General features: G+C 42.4%; 1 protein-coding gene across 1 annotated transcript; it reads left to right on the top strand.

Annotated features, from left to right (window-relative positions):
- The first annotated feature begins 511 nt into the window (after nt 1–511).
- Nucleotides 512–2,592, top strand: LOC121967593. The gene is made up of 3 exons (XM_042517917.1): nt 512–1,327; nt 1,411–1,514; nt 1,674–2,592. Exons 1-3 carry the CDS (start codon nt 780–782, stop codon nt 2,381–2,383), a joined length of 1,362 nt encoding a protein of 453 aa, XP_042373851.1. The 5' UTR covers nt 512–779; the 3' UTR covers nt 2,384–2,592.
- Nucleotides 2,593–12,213: the final 9,621 nt, after the last annotated feature.

Here is a 12,213-nt window from a genome sequence, read left to right as displayed (position 1 = left end):
TGATTTCATAATTAGTATAATAGTTAAGAATTCGCATGATAACAACTATGTAATTCCTATCATTCATATGATAAAAATTATAAAATCGTAATTATTATTGCTCCGTCATCTTTTACCGATTTAAATGTTATTAGAAGGTCAATATCAAGAACCTATTCCCTTACTCAATATTAATTTTCTTTATATTACAGAGTGAAACAGAGTCTTTAGACGAGAACTATCTTTATTATTTTCAGATAGGATAATATAAATATAATCATAACATAACGATTCACATATTACAAAACTATAATTAGTGTAACAGGTCTATTCGGCCCAAAATTCTGACGGAAGATAATATTATTAAATAGTGTTAAAGGTATACAGGTAGAATAGAGGTAGAATAGGTTTTTTTAACTTTTGTAAAAAAGAAATTATGAACAACTACCGTAATTTGCTAAAACCAGACTCTTCCCATCCATCTCTCGTCATCATCAATATATCCTCCGCCAACTCATGCGGATTATCCCCGGGCCGCGACCCCACGGACCACATTTATTAAAAGCTACATGACTCGTTACGACCGCATTAGGTGACACCGGTTTGACCAGATATAAACAAATCATGACTACAGAAGACACCAAACCACATAAAACAAAAAGAATACAAATCATTTCGCATCCACGCCTTCACCTTCTCCACTCCTCCCCTCGCTCTCCCTCTCTCTCGTTATTCTCATTCTCTGGTCAGATCTCAACCCAAAAGACATCCATCGTATCGGAGGCAGAGTAGTAGTGTTGATGGTGGTGAAGAGACGGCCTTCGCTCCTCTTCCACTACCTCTTCGTCCTCCTCCTAATGGCCGTCATTTCCTTCCTCACCGCCGCCGCCGCCGACACCACCGACAGCCACCTCCGCCGTCGCGACCCAGCCAAGAATAAGAAGAAGAAGAGGACGCCACCACCTCCCCCTTCCAGATCTCTCCCTCCGCCGTCCTCCTCCTCCTCGTGGGAGCAGTTCAAGAGCCTGCTCAGCTGCCGCTTCGCGGTGGCGCAGGTCCACGATCCGGCGTCGCGGCTCGGCCGCGCCGTCTGCGGGTCGTCCATCTGCGCCATCCGCGACGTCGTGCACGGCAACACCCGCGTCGTCCACCGCTCCGATACCGACCTCTCCTCCGACGCGAGTTCCATCACACAGAACGAGACCGCGCCGCTAGCGCGCTCAGCCCGCCACCGCCCGGCGCCTCCGGCGGCGTCGCTTGGCTGTCGCGGAGGCGGATACTATTCCCCGCTCCCCAAGCTCTCCGGCTGCTACGAGTGCCACGCCGTCTCCGTCGACTCATCTTCTAGGTACTTTCTTTCTCCAACAACGAGCCCGCACAAATTTATCCAATTTTTTTTTTCTTCTGAAAAGAGAAATTGATCCTAATTAGAGGGTATCCAAGGCCGAGAACGATGCTGTGTGCTTGCGCCGAGTGCGGCGAGGTGTTCACGAAGCCTGAAACCCTAGAATTGCATGAAATCACAAGACATGGAGGTACAATCAAATCGGTAGATGAAGCATTAATATCTGAATTGTTTGAATTACGTCGAATAGCCGAGTTTTTCCATTAAATATGTTTTTTTTAATTTTATAAATTACTTTTAGTGAGAAAGAAAAAAAAAGTACTTGCATTGATGATAACGTACCGTGCAGTGTCGGAGCTGGGGCCCGACGATTCGGGACGCAACATCGTGGAGATAATCTTTAAGTCCAGCTGGCTCAAAAGGGACCGTCCGATCTCTAAGATCGAGCGCATCCTCAAGGTCCGTAACACGGCCCGGACCGTCGCGCGCTTTGAGGACTACCGCGCGGCCGTCAAATCCCGCGCCCTCCCGCACTCCGCCGCCAGCGGCGCCACTCGTCACAACCACCCCTCTCGCTGCGCCGCCGATGGCAACGAGCTCCTCCGCTTCCACTGCACCTCCCTCTCCTGCCCCCTTGGCGCCCGTGGCTCCACCTCGCTCTGCCCCAATGCCGGCGACACCGCTTCCTCCGCCGTGGCCTGCGGCGTCTGCGCCATCATCCGCCACGGCTTCGCGCGGGCGAACCGCCCGCATGACGTGCGTACGACCGCCAGCAGCGGGCGCGCGCACGACTGCGGCCACGCCTCCGGCGCCGCGGACGACCGGCTGCGGGCCATGCTCGTGTGCCGCGTCATCGCCGGGCGAGTGAGGCGCCAGGGCGACGACCCGGCGGCGGAGGACGCTTACGACTCGGTGGCCGTTCCCGACGGATCCGGCGCGTACGGCAACCTGGAGGAGCTGCTGGTGGCCAACCCGAGGGCCATCCTCCCCTGCTTCGTCGTCATCTATCGGGCCCTCGATCGAGACTATCCATCCACAGTAAAAGAAAATAGCAAGTAAATTACTAAATGTCACAAATATCTTTATTTAATGTTGGCATCAAATGCAACGGTGACCGAAGGGAAGGCTATAGAAAAATTAAAAGAGTAGCCCACCCTCTCAGTCTCCAAAGTCCAAAGTCTTCATCGTGACTAATTAATAGACTAAAATTATGTGTATTATTGGGTGAGTAAGATCGAGATATATTTTAATAGAAGTAGCTGATGCAATCCATGGAGTAAGTAAGGTGATCTTGCAGTGCTGGCCATTTAGCTCCTGTCTCCTGATCTGGAATCCTTCCCTTTTTCCAGCTTGTTTTCATATGGATTCTGGATTGATAAGAGTGCAAGGCTTGTAGTTGCTGGCACATGATCCAAACAACTTATGATCAAAATATTGTGTAGCTTACATTATAATAATCTTCCACATTGAGTGACTAACTTTAACACTTGCAAAACAAATTATAAAGATTAATTTTATGCTTATATATTGAACCATTGCACTATGAGTGATTTTACATGTGAATAAATGTTTGATATAACCTATAACCTATGTTTTTTCTTAGCGTAATTCATGCAGGATTATCGTTCATATCTTGATGAAACATTGTTCTTGTCCCAAAACAAAAGGTAACTTTCTTTAGTGAAATCGTAACAAAGTTCCCATAACCCATGACTCTTCAGTTGGCTGAACTAGGATTTGCTTCCGGAGAAACGAACAGATCAAGTGGATGATTATTTTACTCGATTCACATGCCAATGAGTTGAATGCGCCTGTGAAGTTTCTTGAACGCCACTCACATATATCCACCAAAGAAGCCTCCCTCCATTGGGATTCGCCAGCACTGGATAATAGGGATGACCTTGGGCACTGAACCACCCTTCAAAGCTGAGGACCTCCAGCCAATGTGTGCTTTCCATTTTTTTTTAATACCAGATATCCAATAAATGATTCATTAGTCAAACATTATTAGAGAATCAATCTTAAATCAATCTTTAAGAGAAATATATCCATTAATTTTTAAAATTTAAAATGTATGAAATGTCTAAGAAATTACGGAAGCAATGTGTCACTGCAATCTATGCTTTCTATAATTCTTAGGGTGAGTTTGGTTCAAGTCATCATGTATAACCTTGGTTATGTGATTACCAGATAATCACATAACCAAGGTTATGCGGAATAAAATATAATCAAATATTGTTTGGTTCAACTTAGGTAATGCAACAAAAACTTGTTTGTTTGAAGGTTTTAATGAATACCCAAGTTTAATATTTTACTGTATTACCCTCAGTTATAAAACCAACTATACATAATATTATTATTATTATTATTATTTATTTTTTTATGTTTTTTTACTTTTCATTTTCTGGTATATTTTTTTACTTTTTTATGTGTTTTTTTTATTTTTTAATGTTTTTATATTTATATTTTTTATTTTTTTACATTTTTTAAATTTTAATTTTTATTTATTTATTTATTTTAATTTTTTTTATTTTAAAATTTTTATAAATTTTTTATTTTTTTTAAAATTTTTTAAATTTTTTAAAAATTTTTTAACATTTTTAAAATTTTTAAATTTTTTATTTTTAAAATTTATATTTTTAAATTTTTTTATATTTTAAAATTATTTATTTTAAAAAAAAATTTATTTTTAAAATTTAAAATTTTTTAAAACATTATTTTTATTTTCTTTACATTTTTTTATATTTTTTTACATTTTTTCTCTTTTTTTCATGTTTTTTCTTATCGGAGGGTATTTTTGGTAAAAAAAATTCGTTAACCCCGGAATCAAGAAAAACCTTAGTTTTCTGAGGTTTTCCGATTCCGGGCTGCATGACCCTTTTGCTGACGTGTCGGGCATGGAACATTACTCGGGAATTATCGAATACCTAAACCAAACAAGGTTTTTGTTGATAACCTTGGATAGATAACCAAGGTTATCAAGAATAACCCCGAACCAAATGCACCCTTAGGATTATGCATGGGGTCATGATCAAATCAATAGGGTCGGATCAGAACAATTCAGTCTGAATCGGATGGGTAAGATCAGATCTTTAAAATTTGGGATCTCTGGGTAAAAAGAAATAATAAGATGACGTAGTTTAAAGACTAAGAGCAGTATAAATTATCCTAAACTAAACTTTTATTTTAAATTTTATATTTTGTATAAAAAAATAATTTGTACCAGTTATCTTACTCATTTACTAAATATATATATTTTATGAATAGTAATTCTTAAAATTTAATAATAGATTATCTTTTTTAAATATTAAAATAGTATTTCTCTCTCCTCTCTGATAATAAATTATTTCTTTCTTCCCCATCTAATAATAAAAAAATAGGAAGCAAAAAGAAAAAAATATGATAAATTTTAAGGAAGTTGATGTATTTTATAGTGAAAAATAAATATCTAAATTTAATAAAATAATTCTTTTATTCTAAATTTTATATTTTGGATCAGGATTTTGATGTAAATGCTCTACCAAAGTAGCCTCAATAAAAATTGTGCAAAATCATTATAATGTACGAGTATATCGATCCTATTGATTTTGCTCCTATTCCATTGTGAAAAACGATTTCAAATGATTTCAGATGGATTTAGTACTTTTGGATCATAACATCATACACAATTCTGCAAACTACGATGCTTTCTATTTTAGATGATGGATCACAAATGTAGGCAATTTGTAAGCTTAAAAATGAAACTTGTTCTCAATCTTTTAAAGGGTGGTAGGGGTAATAAAATTAGGGGTAGTCAAGAGATTGAATAGCAAGGAGGCTTGGTTTCATGTACTTCTTTAAGCCCATTGTGAATTTGGTTGCATCCATGCATCTACCATCTCGATTATAATTTGATTTACGGGTACTTGGGCATCTTGAAAATCTAGAATATTTAATTGTTCCTTTCTCTTCCTTTAAGTTGTTATTTGTTACTTTTTAACCACTTTTGCTCTCAAAATAATACATCTTTTTGTTTCCTCATCTACTTTCTAGACTCTAGTGGTCCCTAACTAGGCATCGAGACTAATATTTCATGATTGTTGTTCAACATAATCTCTTTAAATCCACTTGATACAATCATGACTAGTGAGAACACCCCTGTTTTCTATAAGTAGTTTTAATTCAAATGGTCATTGATTAAATTAAATATTTGATATGTTTCCTTTAATAAGAGAGGCAAGCTCTTTGTTAATTACTCAATCTTCATAATGTTATCAACATAGCTAAGCACAAGTGTGTATGCAATGCAACTCTTTTAAGGGATAAAATGCTAAACACGATGATCCTGTCCAAAAGCGAGTGAGTGGAAAGTTGGGAGTGACAGCTTTGTTGACCGGATGTGGATTTCGCTCTGCTCTGCAAAACAAACACAGTCAATGCCGAGCCAAGGAAGAAGTTTCCGGCGTTGACCCTCCGATGCTCAAGTCAGTTGCTGGAATGTGGAGAAGAAGCGAAGCAACAGGAGAATTACGCGCAAACAGTAGATAACGCGTACCTCCGCTGATGATAGATCCCCCTTTATATAGAACCCTGGTGGGCAATGTACACGCTCCTCGAGGCATAGGCACGTTCTTCGATATGTTTATGGGCACGTTTTTTAACATGTTCATGGCCATGTCCTCTACTATGTCTAATGAAAAGACATGTCAATAAAATGCGTCTGACAACATATCTTAACAAGACATGCCTAAGTGGTAGAAGCTTCTGTAGGACGATCCGCCCGTCGACCTTGCCTGGTGTCAGCGGCAGCCGCTCGGCTAGGACTCCTCCGCTCGGTCAGCTTCGGCTACTCTTCTGTGTAATGATTCTGAGCGGTGACTTGTCTCTCCCAATCGGACAAGCTCTTCCATACCCTTTGGTGCCTCAGTGCTTCTTGGGACACCCGATGCTTGGAGATGCCACGGCCATACTCCGGGTCGGACGGGTGGTCCGCCCGGACGAGTCTCCTGCCAACTGGGTACTAGTGCATTCAGTCGGCCAATGTAGCCACCTTCTGCTCGAGCAACACGGGCAAGCCTTTTAAAGCCCTAGCGTTGACCGTCTTGACTTTGACCTCCGCCGTGGCAATTGACCCGTGCCAGGTGGGCTCCTTCTCTTCGCCGCATCATAAGCCTCCCTCTCAAGTTTATTCGAAGGAGGATGCAAGTCTGACTAACTGGACCAGTAGAGTTCGATGACTCCCACACCATTGCCATTCACCCTCGCCTTGTCTGACTGGTATATGACCATCTATCGACCCAAGAATTTCAAAGCAAACAGTGACTTGGCCGCTCGGTCATGTGATAATAGCTTATCCGTTTCTGGTCGCGACAATGAGCAACCACACTCGGCAAATTTTCTCCTCCATGCTCCTCACACTCCTCGGCCGAGCACCCTGATGTCATCTAAATTTCTTGAAGATCGTGCAAATATCTGATGATTATGGCTGAGCACGCGGCCATACCTTTTAATTAAGCCTCATTAATGTCATCCCATGACCGAGTGCCACGTGTCCTTTCTGTCGCCGCACGCTTGACATAACAAACGAATATCCGTTGGTGATGTGACAAACATCTTTTTGAATTCAACGGTCAGATCTTCGTCTAGTTATTAGCAACCCTAGATTGGACGGCTCAGGTCGATTGATCACGAGGTTTATAAACCTCGCATGCATCACCTTCTTCCCCACTCCACATACCTTTGTCTTCGAGCTCCTCGGTAACGCTGCGTTTCTTCCTCTCCGGCGATCCTATTTGTAAGCTTCCTCCTCCTTTCATCGTTGCACTCCTTTGATCTCTTCACTTTTGATGGCAAGCTCCTCACAACCCCCCGTCTCGTCCTTGGGCTCTGGTATACTTCCACCGAGTCCAGGTTCGATGGCAGCAATGCTAAGAATTTGAGAGCCGCTTATGAAATTCCAATTAACTACCAAATCGCTCTTCCATCTACTTTCGACCGGACAAATGAACTGCCGCTAGGTTTTATATGTTTTTAAGGGATCAGTTCACCGCCAGTCTAAGGTTTACTGTCCACCCCTTCTTTTCCACCGTTTGTAAATATTTCCGTATTTCTCTCTACCAATTAATCCCGAACTCCTTTAGGTTGCTATGCGGGGTCGTCGTCTTGTTCCGCTTACACGATATTCCTTTGACCCCTAGGCTCTTCCATTACATCTATTATCCTAAATTGTTCAAGCCGGTACCTTCCTATTCCAAGCCTGAGTGGGCTTGGTCTTCTTTGATAAGATGTCATCCTCCAATAAGCATTGGAAGGACTATTATTTTTTTGTTCGCTTTCCTGAGCGGTCGAATTTCCCGACCGGCTGGCAGCTGGAAGTGGCGAACCACCCAGCGCTCAGAAAATACAAGAGTCGATCAGATTACCTCCACGCTGCCTCAAGTTTGGCCGGTCAAAAGTACTACATTCACAATCTGCTGCTGGAGTCGCCATCTATGTGTTTGGCCTGAGCCCGATCCGCACGAAGCTGCCAACAAGTTTAGGTATGCTCTTTCTTCTCCCAACCTTTGAATCTAACTGATTTTTCTCTTTCTTTTACAGCCTGAATCATGTTGAATGCCCGTCTGACCTACAAATGTAAGCTCGCGAACACAGAGATAAGCACTGCGGTCGTAGCCGAGTTGGAGAGCGGAGCTTACAGTTGGTCGACTCCCAAGAGGACTTGCTCGACGAAAACAAGGAGCGTCGTTATAAGTGAGCGAAGGAGGAGCCAGCCGGATGGCTGGCAGTGGGGCACCCGGTAAAGCAGATCTCCCACCAGAGCGACCACCAGCACTTCCAATTAACGTCACCTCAGAGTCGGCCTCTTCTAGGGAACCTCTGATAAGCCGAAAGAGGCGTCGCGCAGATGTTGCCTCCCGATCCGCTACTTCTGCTATACGTACCCCAACGCGAGCCAACTCACGCCCTCCATCCGAGCGGGGCAAGACCTCTAGGCCTGCTCCCGAACAAGCGGCAGTCGTTCTCCATACTTCGATTTCATCCGATCGGGCACCGTCCTTGTCTGGACTACCGCAAGGAACCATCTATGCACCACCGGTCACTAGCATACTGTTGGTCCCCGTGGGTGTTTTGATGTGATCAACCAAATTGGTTAGGTTCTGCTTTGTTTGATCCCTGTGTCTGAGTGTGCAGGAGCTTAGGAACGCAGGAAGTCGAACGGAAGATGCAGCTAGCGAGAAGGACGGCACGGGAAGGGAGCCGACGGGCTCAGTGCGTCCGAAGGACGAGAGAGCTGCGGAAGAGTACTCTGGTGGACGAGAAGAACGTGCGCGGCGTTCGAGGGACGAGAAGTCGGATGGAAGCCTGCTCGAGGAGAAGGCCAGAAATTGGGTTTGGGCGAGCCCTATTTCGGTGGGCCGGAATCACCCAAAAGAACGAGACTTCGGAAGATGAAGCGAAGAAGCATTCAAGCTAGAAAATGCTGCCAGCCAGCTTAGAGGCGCCTCCATCAGGCTTGGAGGCACCTCCAGCTTGAGGGCTCCTTCAACCCTTGTTGAAGGCGCCTCGGACTCGGCAGAAATAAACGTTGAGCTGTTTGGATAAAGTTTTATCCCCTCTCTCATTGGAGGCGCCTTGGACCTTGTTGGAGGCGCCTTGGACCCTCGGGATAGGTTTTCCAGGAGCTATATAAAGGCCCCTAGAGCTAGGAAAGAAACAACAACTCAAGCAATCAATTCTGTAGTCTTTTCTAGCAACTAGAGAGCGTTTTAAGTGTGTAAAAGGCTTCTCCGCTTTCAACAAAGGAGATCTTCTACTGCGCTTTTCTTACTGCCCTGGATTAACAACCCTCTTGGTTGTAACGAGGTTAAATTTCTGTCTCCTTATATTTCTGCTCTTAATTTTATTATAGTTGCTTTATTTTTGAGTTGAAAAATCCGAGGAGGGTATCATTTTAATTTTTCAGAAGCAATTCACCCCCCTCTTGCCGGCCTCCGCTGCACCTACAATTGGTATCAGAGCCAGACCGCCTCAGAAGGACTAACCGCTGACTAAAGCACAAACGATCAAGACGATGGCCGGAGCGAATATTCATCCCCCTAAGTTCGACGGAGACTTCGCGACGTGGAAACGCCGGATGGAGGTATTCTTTAAAACCGACTTCGATATTTACTAACTATGAAATATGGTTTTGAAGTTCCAAAAGACAAAGAAGAGCATCAGTGGAGCAAGAAGAAGCAGGCCGAGTTTGTTGCCAATGGAAAGGCAGAATTCCACCTGCTGAGCGTGCTGCCACCACAAGAGGTAAGTCAAATCGGAAGCTACTCCTCCGTGAAAGACCTCTGGGAAAAATTCCTGGAGCTTCACGAAGGTACCTCGGAAACCAAGCTAGCGAGGCGCGACATCCTCCGGACCCAATTGACGAACCTCCGGATGAACCAAGGCGAGAAGGTGGCGCAACTCCAAGCAAGGATCAAAGAGCTGATCATGCAACTAACCAATCTTGGAAAAGAAGTAACGAACCAGGACTCGATCCGATACGCGCTCAACGCCTTCCCGAGAACTCAAGAATGGGCATCCTTAGTAGATGTGTACTACATCTCTAAGGACTTCGAGGTAAGTACTCTAGAAAATCTATTTTCAACTTTTGAACTTCATGAATCTCGAATTGCAGAGCCCATTGGAGTAGAAAAGACAAGTCAGAACATTGCTTTGAAGGCAAGAGCAAACGGTTCTGACTCCGAAACCTCGATCGACGAAAATGAGGTTGCATTAATGGTAAGACGATTTAATAAGTTTTTAAAATCTAACAAATTTAGATCGCAGAAGTATGAGCGAAAAAGGAGAACGATTCGTTGCTACAACTACAACGAAGAAGGGCACATCAAGGATGATTGCCCGAAATTAAAGAGCAAGAAGAAAGAAAAAGTCAAGTACAAGAAGCCAGAATCCTCCAAGCACAAGAACCTGAAGGCCACTTGGTCAGATTCGTCATCTTCCGAATCAAACATCGAAGTCTTCTCGGGGTTAGCGCTAATGGCTAACCATCAGATAGAAGAAGAGTCAAGTTAAGAGATGAGCATAAATGAAGGGGGAGGAACATTATCAACAGAAAGCAACGATGAAGGGGGAACGTCACCGAGTCAGGTAAGTCAGGTACGCAATCTAACCCCGACTCAGTCTTTTCGCTTTATTAAGTCTCTTTCTAAAGAACTATTCAAATTAGAAAAAGAAAATGCTGAATTGAAATTGAAATTGAAATTAGCAAAAGCATGTCCACTTGAGATGTACGATAATCTAAAATCAGAAAATGATAATCTAAAATTAGAAATTAAGAATTTAAAAACTGATGCGTGCTTAAATAAATTTCCAAAATCAAAAGTTAGAATTTATGGAAGATTGAATTGGTACATTAGAAATCATCAGGGTCAACTTAGAAGAGTGCCTAAGAACTATGTACCCCCAAAATTTTTGAATAACCCTGTAGGAAGGAACCTCTATTGGGTTCCGAAATCTGTGCTAAATTAATTTATTTTATTAAAAGCTTACAGTAAGAAAAATTAAACTTTGAATTTCTTTATGGAAGCTTTGTCTAAGGAAGTGGTTGTTGCTCCAATAACCAAGAAGGCCTAGTGCCTCGCCACGACCTGGAAGCCGAAATATCGAAATGAAAATGTTTAATTAACTTTTTGATAAAAGCATTAAAATTAGAATTAAATAATGCTTTGAAAATTTTTTAAACATTTCCTTAGAAATTCATTTTTTTATTATCTAGAAAAATGTCTCTTGAAAGTTTTGCTTAATTATATATATTTTTTCAATTCTAAAAATCAATTTTTTGACTTAGAAATTATTTTGAAAAATCCAAACAAATCATTTTAGTTAGAATTCTTTTGTCACTTAGAAATCTTACTTAGAATTTTTTTTTTAATTCCAAAAAATTTCATTTTACTTAGAAATCTTTTTGAAATTTCTATTTTTGAAAAATCTACAAATTCAACTAACTTAGACATTTTTTCATCTTAAATTAGAAATTTTTCTAACTTAAAAATTTATGCTAAAATTTTTTCTGTTACCCCGTTTTTGCTGTGATCAAAGGGGGAGAGAAAGGTACAAGTTTAGAGAAGTACATATTTAGGGGGAGAGAATTTTTTAAAATTAAAAATATTTTTGGTTAACTCTTAATTTAGTAGTTACAATTTTATTGCAAACTGATGCTTAATATGTTAGTTTAGTAATTTTCTTTTAAAATTACTTTTCTGTCTATTTTTACCCTAACTTGAACTTGGGTTGATGCACATCAAAAAGGGGGAGATTGTTGGTCCCCGTGGGTGTTTTGATGTGATCAACCAAGTTGGTTAGGTCCTGCTTTGTTTGATCCCTGTGTCTGAGTGTGCAGGAGCTTAGGAGCGTAGGAAGTCGAGCGGAAGATGCAGCTAGCGAGAAGGACGGCACGGGAAGGGAGCCGACGGGCTCGGTGCGTCCGAAGGACGAGAGAGCTGCGGAAGAATACTCTGGTGGACGAGAAGAATGTGTGCGGCGTTCGAGGGACGAGAAGCCGGACGGAAGCCTGCTCGAGGAGAATGCCGGAAATTGGGTTAAGGGTGAGCCCTATTTCGGTGGGCCGGAATCACCCAAAAGAACGAAACTTCGGAAGACGAAGCGAAGAAGCATTCAAGCTGGAAAATGCTGCCAGCCAGCTTGGAGGCGCTTCCATCAGGCTTGGAGGTGCCTCTAGCTTGAGGGCGCCTTCAACCCCTGTTGAAGGCGCCTCAGACCCGGCAGAAATGAACGTTGAGCTGTTTGGATAAAATTTTATCCCCTCTCTCGTTGGAGGCGCCTTGGACCTTGTTGGAGGCACCTTGGACCCTCGGGATAGACTTTCCAGGAGCTATATAAAGGCCCCTGGAGCT

This window comes from Zingiber officinale, chromosome 3B, assembly GCF_018446385.1.
Source record: "Zingiber officinale cultivar Zhangliang chromosome 3B, Zo_v1.1, whole genome shotgun sequence".
NCBI lineage: Eukaryota > Viridiplantae > Streptophyta > Magnoliopsida > Zingiberales > Zingiberaceae > Zingiber > Zingiber officinale.
Note: the sequence above shows the minus strand (reverse complement) of the source record. Positions and strands in the feature narration are given on the sequence as shown.

What these genes read in the sequence shown, in the direction of transcription:
- LOC121967593 (XM_042517917.1), top strand. Translation starts at nt 780, where the DNA reads ATGGTGGTGAAGAGACGGCCTTCGCTCCTCTTCCACTACCTCTTCGTC. An exon ending in TCCGTCGACTCATCTTCTAG is followed by an intron (nt 1,328 to 1,410) that starts GTACTTTCTTTC and finishes GATCCTAATTAG; the next exon opens with AGGGTATCCAAGGCCGAGAA. An exon ending in TGAAATCACAAGACATGGAG is followed by an intron (nt 1,515 to 1,673) that starts GTACAATCAAAT and finishes CGTACCGTGCAG; the next exon opens with TGTCGGAGCTGGGGCCCGAC.